The sequence below is a fragment of the Ascaphus truei genome, chromosome 8 (assembly GCF_040206685.1).
Source record: "Ascaphus truei isolate aAscTru1 chromosome 8, aAscTru1.hap1, whole genome shotgun sequence".
In the NCBI taxonomy this organism is placed as follows: domain Eukaryota; kingdom Metazoa; phylum Chordata; class Amphibia; order Anura; family Ascaphidae; genus Ascaphus; species Ascaphus truei.
Window position 1 is genome coordinate 55,310,538 of NC_134490.1, and position 25,174 is coordinate 55,335,711.

At 43.1% G+C, this 25,174-nt stretch overlaps 1 protein-coding gene across 1 annotated transcript; it reads left to right on the top strand.

The window, feature by feature from the left end:
- Positions 1-8,473: 8,473 nt before the first annotated feature.
- Positions 8,474-23,513, top strand: BTBD16 (BTB domain containing 16). Its single transcript, XM_075612090.1, has 17 exons — positions 8,474-8,711; positions 10,634-10,718; positions 10,961-11,120; positions 11,851-11,974; positions 12,764-12,846; positions 13,105-13,254; positions 14,084-14,236; positions 14,855-14,969; positions 16,264-16,333; positions 16,619-16,749; positions 16,847-16,966; positions 17,919-18,010; positions 18,753-18,835; positions 20,501-20,578; positions 21,017-21,115; positions 22,598-22,786; positions 23,348-23,513. Exons 1-17 carry the CDS (start codon positions 8,617-8,619, stop codon positions 23,414-23,416), a joined length of 1,896 nt encoding a protein of 631 aa, XP_075468205.1. The 5' UTR covers positions 8,474-8,616; the 3' UTR covers positions 23,417-23,513.
- Positions 23,514-25,174: the final 1,661 nt, after the last annotated feature.

Here is a 25,174-nt window from a genome sequence, read left to right on the forward strand (position 1 = left end):
ACTCCCCGCACATCATTGTGGCACACATACAGATGTAGCTCCTGTTCTCTACCGCTTGCCTTGCGTGTTTTGTACGGCAACCTCTAGCATGCTGCGAAATTCCAGCGGACAGTCATTATGGGGCCCAAGGGATACCGGCACCCCATAACGGGGCCTTTAACTGGGGAAGGAGGGGGTCCCCAGACCTGAAATCAATGCGGTTCAGTTCCGGAGACCACCTGCTACAATACTGTATTATTAAAATAAAAGCCCCGCGATCGCCTGTTAGAGGCGTGCCGTTAGAGTGACTCAATCTGTCTCACAGACAGGAGCAGCCCGGTAGGATTCACACAGCACGAGTCCCATTCAAATGCAGGGACCCCCGCTGTGTTAATCCGATGGGCCATTGCAGCCTGCTGTGGACCATCTCCCAGAGTTTTCGGAAAAATGGCAACACTTTTCTCCCGTGATGCGGCAAACAGGCAGCTACTTCTGTAGTGTTCCCTGCGGAATTTGGAGCTTGGTGCTTTTTGTAGTGATGTTTTTGAACCTGAAGTTAAAATACAATGAAATGTACATGAAACGAACACTACAAATGTCAACTTGTTTCACACTTAACTGTTCTCACTTAAAGCTGCAGTTCAGTCTTTTTTATTTTTTATTTATTTTTTTACTTCAATAGTTTCATGTGGGCAATCTCTAATTACCTAAAGAACTGTATAGCTGCAGGTCAATTCGTTCTCCATGTATTGATCTGCGAAATTTGGTGACATCATTAGTGAAGGGATCTGTTTATATTCTGCTTGTCTGTCAGTGGAAGCTCATGAATATTCATGAGCACTCCTGCACTGACATGTGCTAGAGGGAGGGCAGGGCTGACAAAGGGGTGTGCCAGGGCTTGTGACAGGACATGAAGGGGCAGTGCCTTAGCAAATGGCTGTTAAAATAGAATACAAGAAAATTGGTCTTTCAAAGTTGTTTTTTTAAAAACAGAAAATGCTAAAAGTATTTTTTCTTACTACAGAACTGATTTATTAAAAAAAACACACATGCAGGATATTGACTGAACTGCAGCTTTAAGTGCAAATTCAATAGATGTTGCTCAACAGGATAGTGATCTGTATAGCTCAATTGCGATTTTTTTTCCCCAGGTTCTTTGCTTTCACAGTTCAAAGACTGTGTGATGCTTAATGGGATGTTATAGGTCTATTGCGCTCGTGTAAAGCGCATGAAATGACCAACGAGTGTCGTTTGTCCTCATGCTACAGTATATCGTTTTCATATACCTGGTGAATGCACGTTTGTTGCATCAGTTGACATTTCTATAGACCCCAAAATAATGAACATTTGGCTAATTTGTTCATTTGAGTTCTATGTTGTTCAAAGTGTAAAAAAAACAAAAAACCATTTCAAACAGCTCCCCTCCGTGTTTGTTGTTAATATTGGGAAAAGAGATGTGAAGCCTTAGAGGTGGTACAATAGCATTGGCCCCTCTGTGATCACACTACACATATCAACTGTAGAGCTTCATGCATAGTTTTTCTCCAATATGTATATGATCTATTATTTGATGAGGCAGCCCACTAGTTTATCAATAATTTGATTAATTAAAGTTGCTATAGAGCTAGAACTGGATCCTGAAATGATATGCCTAATACCATTTCACATTTACAATTCCAGTAGTATCAGAATGGAAGTGTCTGTAAATGTTACGGAACATTTTCATTCCATCGTGGTTTGTTTCCCAATAAGGGGGGAGGAAGGGATGGGTGTTGGGGGAACTGAGGCAGAACTGAGGCACCAAAGCAGAATATAAAACATTCCAAGTTTTCTTTACAACTCACATAAATAATAAATACTTGAATCTAACAACACAGGCCTTATTACCGTCAAGTTTAATGAGTGAAAGCTGTAGATGTCTTGGAGTAAAGGAATCTTTGCAGTTTCAAACATTCCATGTATAATTAGGATGGTTACTTTATTCTTGAAGTTCAGGAGCAAGCTGAACTAATCTTAATTGTGCAGATGTGATTCTTAATACTGTACAATTCAGTGCTGATTTCCAATGGTAAAAAGAGTATCAGGGTGCTCAAGGAGTTAGATCATGTTAAATGTTTATTTTATGTATAAACAGAGAACTCCATAGTGGGTAAGAAGAAGAATAAATGCATATATATATATATATATATATATATATATATCCAATCCCGAGGTGATCAGTCCTTGATAGCAGTATGACAAATATCCCCTGAAGGTTAAAGAAAGGTGAGGTGTAAAGTACAGAAGTGTACGAAACGTGTAGGAGAGCTATGTACTTCCTTTTTTTTCTTGTTTTGGACCCCCTGGTTGTGTGCTGCTTTTTCTCCTTTTTCTTCACTTATTTCCAATGGAATGGGACTTGTATGGCCTGCATTGGTGTTTTTCCCTGGCCATCTAGTGTTGGGTGAAATGTTTTTTCATGAGGCACATTTTTTTTACTGGGAGAGGATGTACTTTGTGTAAAAACCTCTTTCTTTCTGTGCCAGTCAAAGCCTTGCAATGTTTCTCCTGTGTGGGCTCCAGTGATGAGGATTGTAATCGCCAAGGATCCCAGCATTGCCCTAAAGACTCTGATGCATGCGCCATTATCCGTGGGCAAACCAGTGAGTATAAGCTGGTGGGGGTCCCCAGCCAGGCAGATTCCAAAGCTGTTTTGTGATTTGCTTTTTAACTGAGTGCAAATACTAGCCGGTGATGGGGAAGAGAGACACGAGACAGTGACAGGGAAGAGACACGAGGCGGTGACGGGGAAGAGACACGAGGCGGTGACGGGGAAGAGATACGAGACGGTGACAGGGAAGAGACACGAGGCAGTGACGGGGAAGAGAGACACTAAGCGGTGACAGGGAAGAGACAGGAGGCGGTGACGGGGAAGAGACACGAGGGGGTGATGGGGAAGAGACACGAGGCGGTGACGGGGAGGACAGACACGAGGCGGTGACGGGGAGGAGAGACACGAGGCGGTGACTGGGAAAAGAGACACTAGGCGGTGACGGAGAAAAGAGACATGAGGCGGTGACGGGGAAGAGAGACACGAGGCGGTGACGGGGAAAAGAGACACTAGGCGGTGACGGGAAAAAGAGACACGAGGCGGTGACGGGGAAGAGAGACACTAGGCGGTGACGGGGAAGAGAGACACGAGGCGGTGACGGGGAAGAGAGACACGAGACGGGGAGGAAAGACACTAGGCGGTGACGGGGAAGAGAGACACTAGGCGGTGACGGGGAAGAGAGACACGAGGCGGTGACGGGGAAGAGAGACACTAGGCGGTGACGGGGAAGAGAGACACGAGGCGGTGACGGGGAAGAGAGACACTAGGCGGTGACGGGGAAGAGAGACACGAGGCGGTGACGGGGAAGAGAGACACGAGACGGTGACGGGGAAGAGAGACACGAGACGGGGAGGAAAGACACTAGGCGGTGACGGGGAAGAGAGACACGAGGCGGGGAGGAAAGACACTAGGCGGTGACGGGGAAGAGAGACACGAGGCGGGGAGGAAAGACACTAGGCGGTAACGGGGAAGAGAGACACTAGGCGGTGACGGGGAAGAGAGACACTAGGCGGTGACGGGGAAGAGAGACACTAGGCGGTGACGCATTACCTGAAACATCTGAATAGGTATTTAGATCTGTTCAGGTGATTTGTATTTAGGTGAGAATCCTATTTCTGCCAGCGCACTACAGTCCTGCCTGGCCCCTCTTTGCTAGTATGGTTCTTCCGTACATTGTTTATTTTTATTTCCAGATGGAGTAATGAAATCCTGCTCATTTAAGTCGTTTTGTGACCATGCAGTGAGGGATGCAGCCAAGGCCCCGGGCGTCACCATCCAGTGCTGCTTCTCCAACAACTGTAACGGCAACAGTCAAGGGTCCAGCAGCCAGCTCAATGCCAGCAATGTTCGCCTATTTGCATCTCTTGCATTAGGTCTCTTCCTCCTTATTGTCAGCTGATATTTTCTCAACCCAGATTCTCTGCAGGATACTGTCTTGTACTGCTGCATGCACGGTGACAGCTGCTCCATTTCTTATATACTGTATATAAGGGGCCCCTACCTGGTTTAATAATAGTACATCAGGTATTTTTGCAACACAAATGTAAATAACCCCTTTAGTGATGAACTAGCCTTTAACACACCATAAGGCATCTATTCAGCGATCTTAAGTGTACAATTCCTATAAAAACACAGGAAAGCAAAATTATTCATCACTTTGTATTTATTTCCCATTAGGACGTAGGAAATTGTGTTTTTGCTGTAAATTACTTATATTAAACATCACACATTTGTTCACCATATCATAAAAAAAGACGTAATGTAAGAATCAGAATAAAACGTTTTGCTAAATGCCACCAACAAAATGTTTTTTGTACACGAGTAACAGAAGATGTAACCTAACTCCTAAATAAGATAACTTGGAATCTGGGTGTATTACCTGTTCTTCGTACACAAGGATTACTGGGAAATAATATCTTGTAATGTTTGCTACATTTTTGTGGTGAGGAACATGAGTACTGGAGAAGAACAGCCTGATCTGTGTGTTGAGCATAGTGCAGGGAGGTCAGTCTGTAGGTTCAATAGGCAGTTGTAGTATCGCCATTGCTTTTGCCGTGCTGGGTCATGGAGAAGAAGTCTTTGCTGGGGTAGCAATGTGAAGCTATTTTTGCTTAGTTTCCTTCTGCAAGTTCACTGCTTAACACACTGGTATGTTCAAAACCTCTGAGAATTCTTTTGCAGCCTCTTTCCCTGGAGCAGTGAAGCCGTGCAGTGCTGAGATCTCTTGGGTTTTGTTCCTACATTCAAGGCTACCCTAGAACTGAAGGCATAATGGGACAACGTAGCAGCTTACGCATGTAGCACACATATGCTATAAGCACTTCATAATTCCAGAGAAGCGCCATGTTATTATGCGTAAACAGCACAATGGCTCACGTGAACATTCTACAGTCATTACCTGTCCACTTCTTGAAATGTTGACTATTACCATTATGTGCTTGCTGAGGCAATAGCAAACATTTTATACATAAAAAAAGAAAGAAATAAACAACACATGGATTCAATCTTTAAAGCGCCAGCAGGGTAGCTTTTAATGTTGGACGAGAGGACGGTGAGTACTGTATACAATTATATTTGTAATGCAGAATTACATTTGGTTATTACCTCTTTGAGCAGGGGTGGCGAACTCCAGTCCTCAAGAGCCACCAACAGGTCAGGTTTTCAAGAGAGATCCCTGCTTCAGCACAAGTGGCTCAATCAGTAGCTCAGTCGTTGACTGAGCCACCTGTGCTGAAGTAGGGATATCTTGAAAACCTACCCTGTTGGTGACCCTTGAGGACTGGAGTTGGCCACCCCTGGATTTAAGTGACATATTAACCAGCATCACGTTGCTCTGCAATGCATTGTTGAACCCTCTGGCACCAACAAGGTTTAAAGACAGCTGCTCTCAGGAGATCCTCAAAACCAAAAGATTTGGTGAGTCATCCTCCTAGACTTTAGTTTGATAACAAAATCTAACTAATATATGAAATAGACTACAATGAGTCGAGAGGTGAAGCACCATATAACACCTTTATTCTTATACCAGCATCCATGACTAACGTCTCTTCATATGGATTGCTAGACAAGATGATGTTACATGACAAGTTTTTTTAAGCTTCTGACAAAAGAAACATGAGATGTTTTTGTCCAAGATTATAGTAGCTATTAAAGTCAATGCCGGGTAGATGAAAGATATTATTCTCTTGTTCATCTTTTACTGAGTCACTGAACCACATCTGTATCTTATATTGTATTCTTGCAACACCATGGAAGGATCGTGAATCATTCCAGAAGCAAGCACATCTGTTCTCAATTTCTACAACGTCCTCTGCTATTGCTCCAAATATCACTGACAAAATGATTTCTTGTTGTAAAGAACACACCATATTGTCACATATGGGGTTCAAAGGCAGGTTATGGAAGATATTTGTCTTGGCTACAGTCTCTTAAATGAATAGGGGAAAGGAGATGGGTGCTCCAAAGTCAGTGGGAAATCCACAATATAAATCTTCTAATATAATTATGAACAGGACTGGTAAACGGACTCAGATATGGAGTGGGTTAACTGTGATATGTGAGTGAAATAAACACATAAGTCTCCTGAAGGGGACCAACCTTCGCACCTACAAAGTACTCAAGTGGCCCCTCATTGGAGACAACCTGTGCTAAATATACTCAACTATGATAATCACATATTATTAATAAAGAACTCTTACCCACTCCATCTGTAGAGCCGAATCCGTTATAGTCCTTTCCAGGGGCGTGCAAATCCAAATGTAACAGTCCAGTAAGAAGAAAAGCAAAAAAATGCACTGCCATGGAGCTAGGTGGTGTTAAAAATAAAAGTCTATTTATTCAGTGTATCTTCACCGACAGCATACCCCCCAAGGGGTGAAAACAGTACCTCCTACGCGTTTCGGACCATAGGGGTCCTTTATCAAGGAGATAAAGGACCCCTATGGTCTGAAACGCGTAGGAGGTACTGTTTTCACCTCTTGGGGGGTATGCTGTCGGTGAAGATACACTGAATAGACTTTTATTTTTAACACCACCTAGCTCCCTGGCAGTGCATTTTTTTGCTTTTCTTCTTAAATGAATAGGAATTTGCCATATTCTGTGTTGAGATCAATACGATATAGTGCTCTTTATTTTCTTGAAGAGTTCAAAGAAAGATATGCAAAAAAGAAACGAGTCTCCTTTGGAGGACATTATAAGCTATGTTTGCTGGTCAGCGTTATGCCTTAAGATACCTTCCAGTGCTGACTAAATATGGGCCTAGGTTTTACCTTCTGCTTCTGCATCTCATTATAATAACATGTCAACACAGGTGCCCTGCAGAAGTTCATGTAGTTACATCTCATTTCTATGCGTGTTAAATATCCTATTGCAGGGCTTTGGCAGTAGAATCAGGCCACAGAATTGAAATTCCTAACTTTCAAACAAGAGAGGTAGCGATATGTGAATATTGATCTTCAAATCCGGGACATTCTGCCAACCAATCTTGAGTTGGGGCACTTATTACAAATTCAGGACAGAGCGTAAGGCCGCGTCCCCGCTGGCGCTGACGGTGACGTCATCAACTCACAAAGCATGAGCGCAGGGTGTCCTGCATAATTTTGCAAATGGGAGCGGGGGGCATGGATCGGTGCTATATGTGTGTGTGTGTGTGTGTGTGTAGCTGTGTTCTGTGTGCACTTATTTCTGCTGAGCGTGCTTCAATCTCAATTTCTTTTGTCTCCCCAAGCGCCGATCTTGGGAGAGCGTACGTGCCCGTGCACGAGTGTGAGCGGGGACGTCAGAATTCACATTGCAAGAAGGAACCTCGGCAAGCACCGTGCGCTCAGCGTCAGTGGGGACGCAGCCTTACATATGCTACGCAGTGTGAAGTATATTCCACTGCGCCTCTAATACAGGGCTGGCCAACTCCAGTCCTCAAGGGCCACCAACAGGTCAGGTTTTCAGGATATCCCTGCTGCAGCACAGATGGCTGAATTACGACTGATAAACAAAAAAGGTTCCAGGGCACTACGGATTTTCAAAAGGATTTAATAGAAGAGGCACAACGTTTCAACCACCACACGTGGTCTTTCTCAAGTGAAGATTTTTCTCAAGAAAGACCACGTGTGGTGGTTGAAACGTTGTGCCTCTTCTATTAAATCCTTTTGAAAATCCGTAGTGTCCTGGAACCTTCTTTGTTTATCTGCTTTGGAGTTTGTCACTGCCAGGAACTCCCCTGCTCCAGGAGCACCGGTCAATAGCAAGTATTCTTATGTATTACATTATGGTGTGCAGCATTCTGCTTGCCTTTCATGAATTACGACTGAGCCACTGATTGAGCCACCTGTGCTGCAGCAGGGATATCCTGAAAACCTGACCTGTTGGTGGCCCTTGAGGACTGGAGTTGCCCACCCCTGGTCTACATGCAGTGTGTGCGTTCCCATGTAGCATCAGGTGTGTGTGTGTGTGTCATATATTTACAGGTAAAGGCATTGCCACTTACCTCATGGCACCTGGAGCCATGTTTTGGGCAGGAGGAGCGGCTCAGTGGGAAAAGTCCCGGTCTTTACTAAACAATGACACTGAATTAGCAGCAGAGGAGGCTGTTATCAAATCCTGGTGTCAGCTCTGTGTGATCAAGTCAATGTAATGCCCTCAGGCACCACACTTAGATTGTATGCTCTATGTGACTGTGCCCACAAATGTTTGTGCTGTGTGCATTGTATGTGTTACATAAAACAATATATTATATTTATGTGCAGTGGACATGTATCTCCATATAGTGTGGGGTATGTTGTATGTACATGCAGTGTGACACTATATTCACGTGCACTGCGGTATGTGTTTGTCTTGTCTGTGTGTATCTGTCTACGTGTGGTACACCCTTCCCCTGTGCTACAGCCACCTAATCACAGTGCCCTGCCGTATCCATGGTTACAGCGTCCCACGTCACCATGGGGACCGTGAGCGGCCTGCTCGCTGACAGCTACACGTGTAGCCTGAGGCTGGAGTAAGAGGCGGAATCGGGACACAGGCACCGGAAGCAAGCACAGGATCTCGCAGTCTCCATGACGCCCGGCAGCGGAAGGCACAGGAGCCAGAGGCCCAGATCCCTTCACCTGCCAGCGAGTCCCCCCAGACCCCCGCGGCCTGGCTCTGCGCTGTAATTATTTATCCTGCCACTTGTTAATATAATCAGGGGTCTCAAACGCAGGCCTGGAGGGACACCAACAGGCCAGGTTTTATGGATGTCCCTGCTTCAGCGCAGGTGGCTCAATCACTGTGCTGAAGCAGGGACATAAAACGTGGCCTGTTGGTGGCCTTCAGGACTGCGTTTGTGACCCTTGGTATAACTTATTATTTATTCCCTTGTACTTTAAAGGATGGACACATAAATCTCTGAGTAGAGCTTAGCCCTGCCCTGATTATAAAGCTCTCATCTTTTCATTTCATGTCCAAACATAATATCACATTGGAGTTGAGTCTCACAGCTGTAGGATTTTTAAGCTCAGTCACTGATTCTGCACTTAAAAACCCCCAAAATATTCTACCATTGTTATGTGTTATCACCCACATTTTAAAAAAGCAACCTGTGTTTCAGGGACAGATCCGTGAGTTTGTTTACAAATTCATATTTTGTCATTTCTGTCTGATCCTCTTTGCAAGGAGTCTCAATATCAACAAAATGACACTTTCACGCAACAAACTTCCGTGGGATCACCCTTTAAAAAGATAACATAGGAATTTCCCCTTAAACTGTAAGGCGTTCCCATAGATTTCAGTAGTATCTCCTGAAATTAGAATCCTCACCCATAAGTGAATGCGTAGGCTGAGAGCTGTACATATCACATTAGGTTGTCATGGGGCATATGCTTGTTGATAAAAAAAATGCCTAATAACAACAAACAAGTATTGATACAAATCAAATGGGTCGATTAATAAAGTTCAACATTTTCATTTGTAATATAAATTGATGCAAATTTTTTTTGAACGTGTAACATTGTACAGATTTAGCAGCCGGAATTGCTTTCACTGGCGTGTTGCAGCAGGAGCAGACACCATTTAACAACATTAGACGCATTCACAAACTGGAATAATGCCTGCTACGTCTATATTAGAATACTTAGTGCCAGTTTTGATTGCTCTAGTACAGGGGTGGGCCACTCCAGTCCTCAAGGGCCATCAACAGGTCAGGTTTTCAGGATATCCCTGCGTCAGCACAGGTGGCTCAGTCAGTGGCTCTGTCTGATTGAGCCACTGATTGAGCCACCTGTGCTGAAGCAGGGATATCCTGAAAACCTGACCTGTTGGTGGCCCTGGAGGACTGGAGTGGCCCCCCCTGCTCTAGTATCTGTTGCGCCAGCTTACAACTTGGGAAGTGGTTGTAGGAATCATCAAGGAGGTGCTCATATTATAAAAACATGGTGTCTAGGTAATTTTCTTTCTCCATGTGTTAGCATCAAAAACGCTCCCACCTGAGGCTGTATAAACTCCCTTGACTGACAATATGGGTAAAAAAAAGGACAATTGTAAAAAAAACAAAAAAAACAAAAACCATTTCTTGCATAGTTTTTTTTCGCCCCGTTGTATCTAACTAAACTCACGTTTTGGGAACTTAGTACAAACTGCCAGTTGGTGGCATAAAACACAATTTTAGCATTTATGTGCAATTTTTTATTAAAATGGAACAAGAAAATTACAGTAAAAACCTATCAATTCAGTGCTGGAAGGTCTTTAACCCAGTTCCAAGTTAAACATTTGATCAGGCATTACCTGCCTCACGAATTCTGTAGGTCAGGAATGTCCCTGTTATTGATTTATTGACTCCCATAATTCAGCCGATATAACGGTAACATTCTAACATATCCGTGTTTTACAGGGAACTGCATTGCTAAGAAACAAAGTTGTTTTTTTATAATCAGTTTTTAATGCTGTAACTGATTGTTTAAAGAATGGGATCTCTGTATGACCATTGTATAGTGCCGTGTGTACTTATTTCTTTGTATTACAAATGGGGCATTGTAATAATGTGTTATAATTCCATTGGTATCAATTCTACTATAACACAGCTATTTTGTTTTTCAGGTCAATGCAGAGATCTCCTTTCTGTGCCCTTGAAGGAGGGGACCTCACAGATAACCAAAGACCAGCTAATGTCAAACAAATTAAGGTAGAGACCAGGGGGAACCTCGGTAGCAGTAGGTAGGAAAGCAGAGAATAGCCAGGAGCTAAGTACAGCTGGCTTTCTGCAATGGTGTCAGAGAGAATAGGAAGCAGAGATCATTTTGTCTACTGTAGAGATGGGAGTATTCATATATCTCACATGGGATGACAGTGTGCATCCATAAGTGAGTGTGGTACCCATAGAGCGAGTTTCACTCCTTCTGAAAATGTATCCTATGTTTTCGCCAGGTACCCCTTACTTGCAGAGAGCGTATACATCGTAATCAAGCTGGGATGACCAATCGCTGGCAAGAGCCATACAACTTGGACTGTGATCTTTTGGGTACCGCACAGGCCGTGAAAGCCATCAGACTTGGCTTCAATGAGACAATGAGGCATATAATGACAGGTGGGATAGAGATATTGAGAACATGTGGGCTCAGGAAATGGCACAATAATAGAGATCTTGTTCACTGGGATAAATCATCTTTCCCCTAAATACCATATGTGCAAGAAATATAGAAATTGCTGCTTCAGGATTATTGTCCTGTGGGAAAAAAAATATGTTCTAGAAGACTGGTTAAGGTTTTCCATAGCACACAGAACATTGCCTGTTTGGGCTGTTCGCTCAAAACATATAAGCATTTTTTTCTTGACTGCTTGGTCTAAATATATGGAAGATGCAGATACTCACCTCCCTCATTATAAGTGCTTGCTTGAGACATATTTAAGCTTTCCCTTTAGGAGTGTTTAGCCAATAGATACAGAAGTGAAAGGTTGTTGGCCTTTAAGCTCCATTGGCCAAAATACATGTTATGTTCCTTTAAGATTATTTAGTTAAGTGATCTGAAGAGAAATACAGTTTGGTCTAAATTGACAGAATGTGTCTGATCAAGGGATACAAAAATATTTTCTTCTCGACTTCGTTGAGTAGAAGATACCAAAGCTTTCCATGTAGGACTTATGATGTAGAAATCCATTAGCGGTCTCACTAGGTGTGTCAGTTTAATATTAAATATCACAGCTGTTCTTGTGCCAGTGTCTGGCTTTAAGACATAGATGTGTTAGGTGTCTTAAAGAAAATAGTTGCAGGAGGTGTTAATGTACAAACATAACGTATGCTTTTCCTTATCTTACAGGTGATCCTCCAGTTTCCCTAACAGAGAATGTATACAGTGAAACTCCATTGCTGACTTCCTCTAACTACCTGCCACATGTTTCGGCATCAATGGATAGCAGTCCAGCCCAAATCCAGGACAAGTGGTAAACCTAGGCGCTTCTATCTTTGTGATCCCAGAGTACCAGCCATCCATTCCTGTCTCAACTTCTGATACCACTTCTCGCAGCCCCCCTGTTATAGTTATCCTAATTAGATCTAATGAGAGAGGTCAGAAGGAAAGGCTTAAAGGTTCTCCTCTCCTAAATTCTGGACTACTACTGTATAATACCAGATAGACACTTCTGAGGCCCATGATTTTGATTATAATTTTATTGTGGGCTAATTCTATGTAGATTGATGAATTAGGTGATCATGAAATCATTATTACCTCTGAAGCCAGCCAGCCAGCCAATACATGGTGAGTGTAACAAATCTGACACAAGACATAATCCGGGGCTATAAGGTGTACGATATAGAGATAAATGAGATTGAGGATCAGTGTAAACTAGAAGGGCAAAATAAAATTGAAACAGAATATACATAGTGTAATAATACTTCTGATTGCTTGCGTCCTCTGTTCGCACCGTAGCCTTCACATTAACGAATATCCCAGTGACACTACTGGTAAATCAGTATTGGGATTAGGATAGTATTGTTTTAAAATACCATTTGAGACATTAATCCTCTATTATACCCGTTACTAAAACATTTTTTTTTTTAAATTTTTTTTTTTTTAATTTTTTTTTTACAAGAAATGAGTTATTAACATAGAAAACGTTGGAAAAATGTGGATTACTGATGTCAAAAGTTAGCAAAATACCAGAAAATAAAGACTCAGACTCTGGAGTTATTGGTTGGTGACGTTTTCCCTTGGTTGTGTGTTCTGGCTTCAGGTGGAGTTCTCCCCAGGAAGAGTTAGCACCAGAGGAAATATTCTACTACCACTCCCAGAAAGAAACTGGATGCATGGAGCCCAGTTAGTACCAGAGTGAATGCAACAACTGTTTATTACACATGTATACACGTATTTAGAGCCACACACTTAGGAACAATACACCGCATTGCCGCCATTGTGCTATTTCTTTCTGTACAATCGTATTGAGTATGGGGATCTATCAGTGCATGTCTTCAGCAGTGCACATGTGACCCTCAGCGTACATGTAAATCTTATGTGTAATGCGTGAAATAATGGTGGACGCCACGAGGCCTATAATAATATGTTCTGTGTTTGCAGAGGTGGCTTTGGAGTGTTTGGGAGTTGTGTGGGAGATACACCATCCCTACCTGATTAAATCAGGCACTTTAGCACAGCTCCTCAGAGAGGCATTGCTCCAAAAAAGCAACCAGGACTTCGACTTGGATGCACCCAGGCAGCACAGAACAGGTGAGAGATCTGAGTGGGGCTGGACAGTGGCAGTTTAAGGGAATCCATGTGAGTGCACGGGAAAGGGAACAGTTAATGAGATGGCCTTACTGACACAAATTAGACAGTAGGTGAAAAGTTTATGCATATGAGTCAATGATGAGATTCACACTGGAGAGAGTGAAGAGAAGAGGGTCGGATAGTAAAGGAAGAGGAGAGAGGACATGCAGAGCACTTAATTATGAGATAATGAAGGATAAGTAATCTTTAATTACAAGGATAATGGTGTCGTTTAGGGAATTGAGAGATAGGGATGAATTCTGAGAAGAGATATTAGGCAGGGAAGGAGACTCCATACAGAATATTGGGGTTGAAGTGTAGAGGGAACTCCATGGTGGGAAGAATTGTTTGGCTATAATTGGGGGAAGAATTGTTTGGCTATAATTGGGGGAAGAAAATGAAAGAGATGTGGGAGTCTTTATAACAACAGCCAGGTGTGTGAAGAAGCAGAGAGAAGACACACAGGGAACTTGCTTAGTATTGGATGACATGAGGAATAGGAGATAGGTCCACATAAAGGGATTAGAAAGGGAATGTTAACCTATAAATAAAGTCTGGGGTAGGACCCAATAAGGAATGGAAAAGTCCGAAAGCTGCATTGAAAAGGAATTAATGATGGGCATGATATGAGGGAGAAAAAGAGGCAGTGCTGGGGTTTCCATAATGAGTTCTGGAAGTAAGTGTGGGACTGGAGATTGGAGAGGTTGTACGTGGGAATTTATAGGATGACTTTATTATCTATAGATATAAGTATTACTTCAAGGAACCTGCATGCCCTTCTTACTTGCAGGTAGCAGAGAGCTGAGATCTTCTTGGCTGGTTACCCGCCCAGATACCTCCCATTCCTCACAGGCTCAGATGGACAGAGGCAACAAAACCAAAAGGCAGAAGAGCAAGATAAACATCAAATTGGATGTGCAAGATGAGCTTGTTACGGAAACATGTAAGGGTGTTCTGCAGGGGTCTCTGTTTGTACGTGTTTGCATGTGTGTAAGTATGTATCGGATTGGAACCTCTACAAAACATACAAATAAGTAAAGTACAACACATAACAGACAGGCAGCAGACCACCAATACTCTAAAGCTACACAGTGATGTGTGTTTATTTTGACTATTTACTTACACTGCAGTATTTGTTTTAGGGGACTGGAAGTTCCAAAGTGAACTTTCTGATTTAACCCTTTTGCTGCAGGACCCAAACGGCTATGTTTTGTTAAATTGGATTTTTTTTTAAAGTGCATATTTTCAATTGAATACAATGTGCACTTTTCAATGATAAATCTGTTTTTGTCCCCATTGCCAGACTGGATAAATGTGGCAGTGACCGTTGCAAGGACTGACCGTCTAGTATGGGCTGACCGTCTAGTGAGGGCATTAAGGTCCAATGACCCAACTGATTGACAATTGGATCAAAACAAAGATAATTTCCCCGGAATGGTTCTGTGTTCATTGAACGTGGGAATGAGTGAGAATGCCTTCCATTGGTAAACGTCAGCCCAAACGAGCGAGATAGACCTTTGACCTGTAACCTCTCTCTTCTCATTGCATGTGCTGGACGCAGCATTGTCGATAGCTTTGCGGAACCTGTACGTTAGTGACATACAGGTGGATGTGCAGCAGGTGGAGGGGGTGCTTGCAGCTGCCTCCTTGTTGCAGTTCCCGACTCTTTTGCAGGAGTGAGTAGTAAATCAAAGATGTCTTTCTAAATGCATTTTAAGTTCCCGCAAGCAGACACCTCCCCGTATTAGTAAGGTTCAACAAAGACTCCGGCCGCTCCTCCTTCTCTTATCGTGCATCTCACAACTGGAACACTCTACCTGAGACTCTCAAAGCCGCCACCAGTCTAAATTCTTTCAAGACTGCAGCTCTTACATTTTAATCTGGTCTACAACTGTAATACACTATAACCATAATCATATATTATCTTTAACTGTTCGTGAAATGTCTTTAAATATAATGTATTTAATGTAACCATGTATTATCATAACTCTATGTCTAGAACATACTTGAAAACGAAAGGTAACTTTCAATGTATTATTTTCTGGTAAAACATTTTATAATTAAAATAGTTTGGTTTTCTTAGTTATTTTTACATCACCGTATTTCAAAATAATAATAATAATAGCATGTTCTTGTATAGCGCTGCTAGTTGTACATAGCGCTTTACAAAGACATTTTGCAGGCACAGGTCCCTGCCCCGTGGAGCTTACAATCTATGTTTTTGGTGCCTGAGGCACAGGGAGATAAAGTGACCTCACAGGGAGCCGACACTGGGAATTTAACCAGGTTCCCCTGCTTCAAACTCAGTGCCAGTCAGTGTCTTTACTCACTGAGCCGCTCCTGCTCAATGTGCTGAGTTCTGAAATACAGTATTTTGACCTCAGATATAAATGATAATAATAATGATAATAACACATTTTACTTATAACACATGATTGCATTGCTTGCTTTGTCAGGTCTTAGGACCTCATTTCAACATCACAGCATCAGAAGTAGTTTTTATTTTGGCAGGAAGTGTTCTGCGATTACTATGCAGCTGTCTCATCTTTACATGCCTCTCTTCTGTTTGGTTACCAATAATCTACTGTATACTGTTTTATAAGGATTACCAAATCAATGAATCAATCAATTGAGTCTTGCTCCAAGCACTACTGGATGAGAGGTGAAAAGGGCATAATGTTTATTACCAGAGCAATGAATTGCAGACTTCTTTGGCATTTAAAGTGTTTCTGCTTCAGAGCTTTGATGGGTCAGTCTAACAATGTTACTTTATAAATAAGCGCATTACAGGTGTTTTGGCACCTTCCCTGATAAAAAGAGTCTATACAGCATTAACCAGTCTCCAATGAGAAAAAGAGATCTCTACTCCAGAATGAGGGAGATTCTGGTACCCACCATGGCACCAGGAGGAATAACGTGTTTCATCTTCCAGGAAGGAGGTCAACTTTGCCATATTTTCCTCTTACTCAGGTGTGTGATGAAAATGAGGAGCGGGATTTCTTCCTCCACTGTTTGCAAATATTACAGCACAGGCTGCAAGGTAAGAGCCCTAATGAAAGCACCTGGATACAGGGCCATACTTACTAAGTGATGCAATCCCATAAGACACTTCTCGGCTAAGCAGAAAACTGGACTATTCCACAAAGACACCTTTGTGGACTGGAAGACACATTCTTCTGGTGCCGGCACTAAGCACTGCTTAGTAGATATGGCCCATAGCATCACTGCACCCCATGTCGTGCAGTGTCTTCCTCTGCAGTATGTGCCCAGAATTGTCTGCCTCTCTACATTAGGGTTGTACAGGCTCTTCCTCCCTCTCCTGCAGTATCAGCAGGACATGCTGGTCCAGGCCTGCGAAGATTGGCTGGTAGTGAATCTTGTCCCGAAGCTTGGCTCCCATGTCCAACTGTGCAACGTCCCCCAAGAACTACTGCAGAGAGTGCTCAAATCTCGCCGGTCAGTATTGTATCACACAATGCTTTGTAACATAGTATCACATGGCGCAGCAACGCTTTTGAAATCTCACAATAATTGATTATTCTGGCTGCCATAGGTTGTTCACTTTCAGTGAATACAGGCTCCTGAGATTGGTCCTATACTGGGTGTACCTTCAGCAGAACCCCAACGTGCATATACTGCCTTCCCACACTGCTGTCCTGGGCTATTTCAAGAGGTGAGTCCTATAGTGCATCTTTTGTCAGTATGTCTGACTTCCTTGTACATTTCTCCACCCAAAGTACCTCATTATCTATATCTCCTTTAGCAGCACCTAGAATTAGGAGTAGCACGATCCCCTTGCATTTTAGATCAGACTGTCATGCAAATAGTACATGGGGGTCCTTACAATCAGATTTTAAGATGGAAAAAGGTCTCCTAGTCGCATGATAAGAGCTCATCAAAATGGTGCTCCATCCCTCCTGTTTATTGTTTTTACTGTCCTCTTAAATCTATAAAAAATATTGAATCGCTAAAAAAATTATGACAATTTCTGGTGATATTTGAGCACTTTGCCTTTAAATAGGACTGGTTTTAAGCCAACCATAAATGTCCATATTGAAGCCTATTAATTTAAGTGGGCTGTAAGGTACCTTATGGAAGAGCACTACTTAATAAATATGGCCTAATGCATTTCAATAGCAGCCAACGTGGCTTTATTTAAACAGCAGTGATTCTGTTCTTGTTTAACAAAATTCTCCACCAAAATTCTCCATGTAGTAAACAGTGGGGTGAAGTTCTTTGGGCCTGTATTTTAGAATGTTTCATACAAAACTTCTACAAAAACAAAGAGGATAATCTTTTCTAAAATCATTTTTTTTATTTAATAAGAATGTGAAACCGTAAGTGTGTAAATAAAGTTGTAGTACTGAGTGTGTGTAAATAAAAAGTAATGGTACTCTGTGCTCTCTTACACCATCGCACTGGTGAGAATTTAGGGGATTTCTGTTTTATTGACAATTGCAAGTAAAGAGTAAAAATGAACCAATCGAAATGTGCCAGCACATGATTTGGACACCATTACCCATCATGCACTGCTCCAAACTGTGTGTATTGCTGACATTGCGTCAAATTGTGTGAGCTTTACACAACATAACAGCGAGTTCCTCCCGCCCACATGTTACCTGCAGTTTTCCCAAACGCTGCGCCTTCCTCCAGCAAGACTGTGGTCAGAAGTACATGGCTCTGTTCCAATCACTGCGTCTGCATGGGATAACAGAAAGTGAGTGTGTGACTGACACAAGCATGACAGGGATTCAACCCTTGTGCTACCAAAGGGGCCTGAAATGCTTCGGCGCATCAAACACGTAGAAAGAATTCCCGACCCCAAGAGCTTACCATCTAGGAATGATGATGCTATGGCTTAGAAGTCATAGAATGACTAGGCATGGGTGTCTGACTCCCAGTTATGGACCAGTGACTCTAAAAATCTAGGTCTCTTCTGCTTTATTATGGCATAAACTGCATTATTAACGTTGTTTCCCATCCACCGTAATATACAGGGGATGTTTGTGCACTTTGTAATACTGTAATACCTTTTGATGGAACGATAAAACAGAAGTGAGCAAGAACTGGATATTTTGATACTGATTGCGCCCTATATGACGGAAACGACAGGTTTTGTAGTGAATAGACGGTCCTCGGTTATCCAACGGAATCCGTTCTGGAAAGTAGCGTTGGATAGTGACACCGTTGTAAAGTGAGCCCCATGTTAGTCAGCTGTGGCGAGTGTCGGAAGACGTCCCCATAGGATTGCATTGTGACGCGTCGGATATGCCGTCCGTCGTAAAGTGAAACGACGGATAACGAAGACCGCCTGTCTTACTATAACACTGCAAGGCATGACAGCCACCTCTGGCAGCAGAAGGGTTAAAATCCACTGCTTTTAACTAGTACTAATGATGAGCTTTGCTATGCAGAGCTGCTCCGGGGATCTCCGTGCAATGTAGCTGTTTGTTTTGCAGGTAAGCAGATAGAAGAGATCAAGCAGATCAATGTGATCCCTCCGAAGTGGCTGATTCGGATTCTGTCTAACCACTTTCAGGCGGTGAGTGCCTGCACGTGTTCCTGGTTTGCAAGATAGAGCTTCAAGGCACAGAGGAAGGATGTTACATCATCACTTACAGCGTGGGGGGCTATGCATCAGTCTCCTGGTATTCATGCTGGGGAAAAACACTTGTGTAAGATGCAAGATGCAAAACCATCTTCCCCAGGCCGAACACTTTTTTTTTTGTTACATCTGTTTGAATGGAGCTGAACTCTTCCCCCAGCACAGGGAAAGATGGCTTCACACCATAATGCACTGTGGCCTCTGCCTTCCTCCCCCCAGGGTGAAAGGAAGTTCAACTTCTAATTTTTTTTTTTCCATTTGCATCGTATGCCGGGGTGTAACTGTTTCACTCTGATGGGGCTACTGAAGAGAAAATAAGCCTTCATGTTTTTATTTTACATACAGTAGGTGAACAAATGGAATTATTGAATGATTGCTGCAAGGTTCTAAGCTCTAGGCTGCACAATGGGGCCTTTGTGCCCCCCCCCCCCAAAAAAATGTAGTGAATAAAGAATTTTGTATGGATTGCTATTTAGTTTAGAACGGGGGGGCTCAACTCCAGTCCTCAAGCCCCCCCAACAGGTCAGGTTTTCAGGATATCCCAGCTTCAGCACGGGTGGCTGAATCAGAAGCTCAGTTAAAGACGGAACCTCTGAGCCACCTATGCTGAAGCAGGGACTGATTGAGCCACCTGTGCTGAGGCTGGGATATCCTGAAAACCTGACCTGTTGGCGGGGCTGAGGACTGGAGTTTAGCACCCCTGGTTTAGAGTACAGCCATGGAGAGGGCTGTTATGATGTGGGTCCTTGTGAATATGCATGAAGCGATGACGCCGTAATCTTCCGACTTGTGACATCATCTGGGAAACGTGGAACGGAATACAAATGTTTGTTGTCTGATATACACATGTTATTTATATAAAAACAATGTATAACTAAGGAGGCCTCAACAAAATATAAAGACAAGATCAAAGCACTATATCTGCCTGGGGCGCCAGTGGATAGACCAGGAATATCTATTCTGTCTGAAAATAACCCAGAGCCCAAGAAGCTCCTGCACTCGCCAATTATAAAAGATCTACATGTAATCCATAAAATACTACAAAGTTAAAAACTGTGACGCTTCGAGGCTCCGTGGCTCTTTGTCAAACACCATGTCATGTTTCACAAAGCGCCACGTACAGTGGCGGATTTACAAATCCACCGCCGTTAGGCACCTACCTGGTGTCGCTCTCCAGCGACTTGACGCTGCGACGTCACATGGCATTGCGTTGAAGTCACCCAGCATCGGCAACGCGACACCGTGACGCTGAAGGAGGAGGAGGATGGCTCAAAGGAGAAGGTAAGAACTTTACGGAGGCCCCGCGCTCTCCCCCGGCAATCAGTGGGGGAGAAAGCGGGCCTTTGTATATGGGAAAAAAAAAGGAAATTTGCTGCCCCAAAATGTTGTGCACAACAAAAATAAAAGCACAGATGATGTTGTTTTGATGATAGTGTGATCCCAATTGACCGTCAGAATGTTCTTCTTTTTACTACCTTTAAATTACTCTCAAATCTATAATACTTATGGGTCATTCCCCAGCGTTTGTGCCTGTCGTCCTTGGCGTATAACTCTGTACTTGGTATTAGATGAAGGGAGTCAGAACACATATCTGTGTTACAGCTGCAGAACGGAGGGGACACTCTGTGTCAGACCGACTTTAACACGCAGGCCATAAGATTTGGACTGATCATCAACAAGGTATGAAAGACTCTTCCAGGCAGTAGCATTTGTACCAAGAGCAGCTGGAGGAACATCTCTCTTACTCTGTGTGTGCCAGAGACTTTGCAGTGTAATGCAGAGACTAAACATGCGCAAGAGTTATACAGAAATGCTAAGGATGTATTTTACAACTGCAGATTACCTTATAGGGCAGGGGTGGCCAACTCCGTCCTCAAGGGCCACCGACAGGTCAGGTTCTCAGGATATCCCTGCTTGAGCACAGGTGGCTCACAGTGGCGCAGTCTTCGACTGAGCCACTGATGGAGCCACCTGTGCTTAACAGGGATATCCCGAAAACCTGACCTGTCGGTGGCCCTTGAGGACTGGAGTTGGCCACCGTTGTTATAGGACTTGTCGTACATTTGCATGCTGGGAATATTAACTAATCTTTCTATTGGATGTATGTTATTCTGCAAGGTCCCGCAGTATCGTGCCGAAATCATTTCACGATATGGCTTCTTCTTTGAACTAAAGGCCGTGCGCCATGAACCATGTGTATTCAGCTTCTACATGCAGGTAACAACACTCTGATGTCTCTTTGCCACACTGAGTTACCTCTCGTTGTCAAGTATGATGTGATGTATGTATGTTGTGAACCATCAATGAATAAATCCATAGCTTTTTGGTCTGTCTGTCTCTTACTGCCCCTGCCACCCTGTGGTGTGGGCCATAGTTTCCACTCCCTTTTTTCTCATACTATGGAGTTGTGGTGGGAGAGACAAACTGGATGGGACATGGGTTTTCAACTGTTACCTTCTTACCAAGCCACCCAGTGATGGGAGAGGCAGACTTAACGGGCCATAATATGTAGGTTCTTTTTGTTTCTTTGTGACCATGATGATTTATGTTATTATGCCACCATTTGGTGTCATTAGTGTCAGTCTAACATAAAGAGAAGGAGCACTCGTGCTCTAAAATGTAAACTGCCGTGGGTGCTAGCAAAGAACCTGGAGCCTAGGCAGGGCATGTGCTAAATACAGGAAAAAATAAGCTGCACTCACGTACATTTTGCAAAAGAGGTAGTTTAATAAAATAACGATGGTTCGGGCCAAAAATAAGGAAGGTCCCTATTATTATAGGTCAGAAATGACGATGTGACTGCAGCTTTTTTTGTCCTGTATTTACTAGTCTGTCTGACATAGATCACTCCATCTCTTCACAATGTGGTGACACGCACAGACCAAATGGATCATGGTCCCACTGTTACAATATCAGCCGCCTTCTTTATTTTTTTGCAATCCAAACAGCTTAAAAAATATATATATATTTTTTGTTTGTTTTAATATATGCAGCCTTTGATTACCTTTATTGTAAACGAATTACCTAAGCTGCCGATCGATTGGTTCTCCCGTCATCGATCAGCAAAATCCTGTTTCCCAGGGTTCACTAAATGGCCGCCTTTTCAGTTTTAAATCAGTCCTTCAGTCAGTGTAACAAAGCGGCTACAATGTATTCTCATATTACTAAGGTAACATTATTGTTACAGTTTACAGTGCAAACAGCTGGGAATATTGACAAGAAATTATCACCGGAAAGTGTTACAAAGATCTTGCACTGCTCTGGAGGTCTGTTAAAGCCTGATATAGAAATGAAAGGATTATCAGTATATTAAAACTCATTAAAAATGGCATCAAAAGTTGCATTTTAAATAACAAAAGGTAGTAAGTATTATCTAATACTACAGAACTGATTTATTTAAAAAAAAAAATACACATGTAAGATAGTGCTCGGATTGCTCCCGTGTGTGATAGTTGCTGAAAAGAACCTGTGCTACCTCTAACCCAGGGGTGGCCAACACCAGTCCTCAAGGGCCACCAGGTCACGTTTTCAGGATATCCCTGCTTCAGCACAAGTGGCTCACTCAAAGACTGAGCCATTGATTGAGCCACCTGTGCTGAAGCAGGGATATCATGAAAATCTGGCCTGTTTGTGGCCCTTGAGGACTGGTGTTGGCCACTCCTGCTCTAACCCAACAATGTGTATTTTTATTTTCCCCAGAGGCTCAAGCACACAGACCCCATCCTGTCTGTTCAGACCTTAGAGTGTAAATCTCTAAGTCTGCGCCAGCAACGTGAAGTACGGTATGAAATTAGAGCCCAGTGTCTGGTACATAAGAAGTGGCGGGAATTCAGCACCGGCATATTAACCCAGAAGTATGGAGTAACAAGCACAACTCGGAAGAGCAAGGTGAGCTGCTAGTGCTACCACTAGAGAGGGTTCTGTATATTACAACCTAATGACTTCCACCCAGTGTTACGTAGAACCATTCACACACACAAATAAATCAGCAACGTCGAAATCAGCACCTATATATTTTTGGAGTCACCATAAATATTTTTGGTGCATTTTTTTTAAATCAAAATCATTCAATCAAGGGATATCAGCATTTTAAAAACGATGGTATAGGTTTTAAAGCTGCAGACCAAGCAATATCCTACGTGTTTTTTTTTTTTTTTTTTAAGAAATCAGTTCTGTACTATGAGAAAATACTTGTAGCATTTTTTTTAAAAAACAGCTCTAAATGACACTTGATGTATTATAATTTAACAAGCATTTTTTGTTTCCATAGCAACCATTTATAAAGTCACATCCCCTACCTCTTCTGATACAGGCTCTGGCACACCCCTTTTTGAGTCCTGCCCTCTCGCTAGCAGTGTTTTGTTTTTATACACTGCCGTTACGACACCGATAGCCCTGTGTCAAACAGATGTAAGACTAAGAAATCATTCTTCTTTTTGCCTTGGTCAGGTCCTGAAAGTACTCATTCCATCCAGCCCCATCTATGTGACCTACGCTCTCCTTTTCCCACCTGCATGAAAAGGGATCATCTCCAGGTGTGCGGGAGCCCAGAGACCAAGACGCAGTATAAACACCAAGCAGAAATACTCAAAATAAATGCCTTTGTGATTATCGACTTTGGGAAGCCTTGACTAGCAGCATCATCTAGGAATCAACCCAGAAAACCTACTAAAGTCTCCCATCTGCAAAGTGAGGCCAAATCAGTGCAAAGTAAAAGGAACCAGATTTATCAGAGCAAAAAAAATCCATTGCTTTCAATGGGGTTCCTTTCCTTTATTAAATCTGTTGCTGTGATTTGAACTGATTTGCCTCAATTTTGCAGCCCGGGAGACTTTAGTAGTGATATACCGAGTACCCGGAAATTACCCGGTAACCGGCTTACCCGGTGCTTTTTCAGCTTCCCGGAAATTACCCGGTACCCGGCTTACCCGGTGCTTTTTCAGCTTCCCGGAAATTACCCGGACCCGGCTTACCCGGTGCTTTTTCAGCTTCCCGGAAATTACCCGGTACCCGGCTTACCCGGTGCTTTTTTAGCTTCCCGGAAATTACCCGGACCCGGCAGCAAGGGGCTGGGACTGGCACCATGTCGGAACTGGCGCCGGGTGTCCGGAAAATTTCTGAGTAGCTGAAAATACTTCAACACTTACCTGCAGCCGGCTCCTCCCCGGCTTACCGATAGGAATGCTCCTGCTCCGGTCACAGGGTTCCCCGGCTCCCACTGGCATTAGCTGTGTGCCTGCTGTTCCCGCCGGCTGAGCACGGATTTCTGCTGCTGCCACTGCCACCAGAATGTCTGCTGCTGCTTCCAGATGTCGCCGCCGTCCTCCTCACCCTCAGCAGCGATCTCCTCACCCTGCAGTTAAGTGCCGTCTGGGTAACCGGTTACACGGCCGGGCACAATGGTTCATTTTTCCCCGGTACCCGTTACCTTGTTTTCCGAAAATGTAGGACCTGGTACAACACTAGACTTTAGTGAACAAACCCCATATTGCACCATCTGGAGGAACAGTTCTTGTTGCTAACACTAGATGGGGCATTATTGGTTGATTATCAATATTTGTGGCGGTGACTTCATGATAACTGTTCATAGTTACTGAGACATTTTCCGCACTGTGAAACTCACTTTACCATTCACACACTGTGCTACTGTGTATTATTAGTATAGAAACTGATGCAGGGAATACCCTCTGGCCTAAACAGTCGGCTTATTGCCCCCCGCTTGCTACAAAATCAAAGTAAGCTATGAATCTGTCTCCCAGCTGCAAAACTGGGGCGCAAAGTAGTGCAGAAAAATAGCCACAAATTCATCGAAGGAAAAAAAATTCTAACTAAAATTAATGGAGATTTTATCGTAAGATAACTCTGGTAACATATTTTTGCCCATTTGTCAGCCTGGAGATTTGATACACGGCCCCCGTACTGTACCACATACAGACTATGCCTTTCTGCCACGATAGGCTTCACCTTTCCAATGACTTGACTCCTGTTGGAAGGCTGTTCTATCCATATACTGCTGATTTATTCTCCCTGGTATCATGCTCCATACATATCTGTGTCACAGTTCCAGGCATGAATACACCGAGTAAATGTAATATAATGCCACCCCCTCCCCCCAAGCATTTTCTTATTATTAGTTTATAACCTAACTTTGTTTTTTGTTTTTTAACTCTTACTTTATTGAAAGTTTTAGTGGTTTTTCCAAGAACCAAAAAAAAGGGGGGAATTGGAAAGAAGTCATAGAAAAGAAAAAGGTTCGGGGAGGAGGCATGGTACACA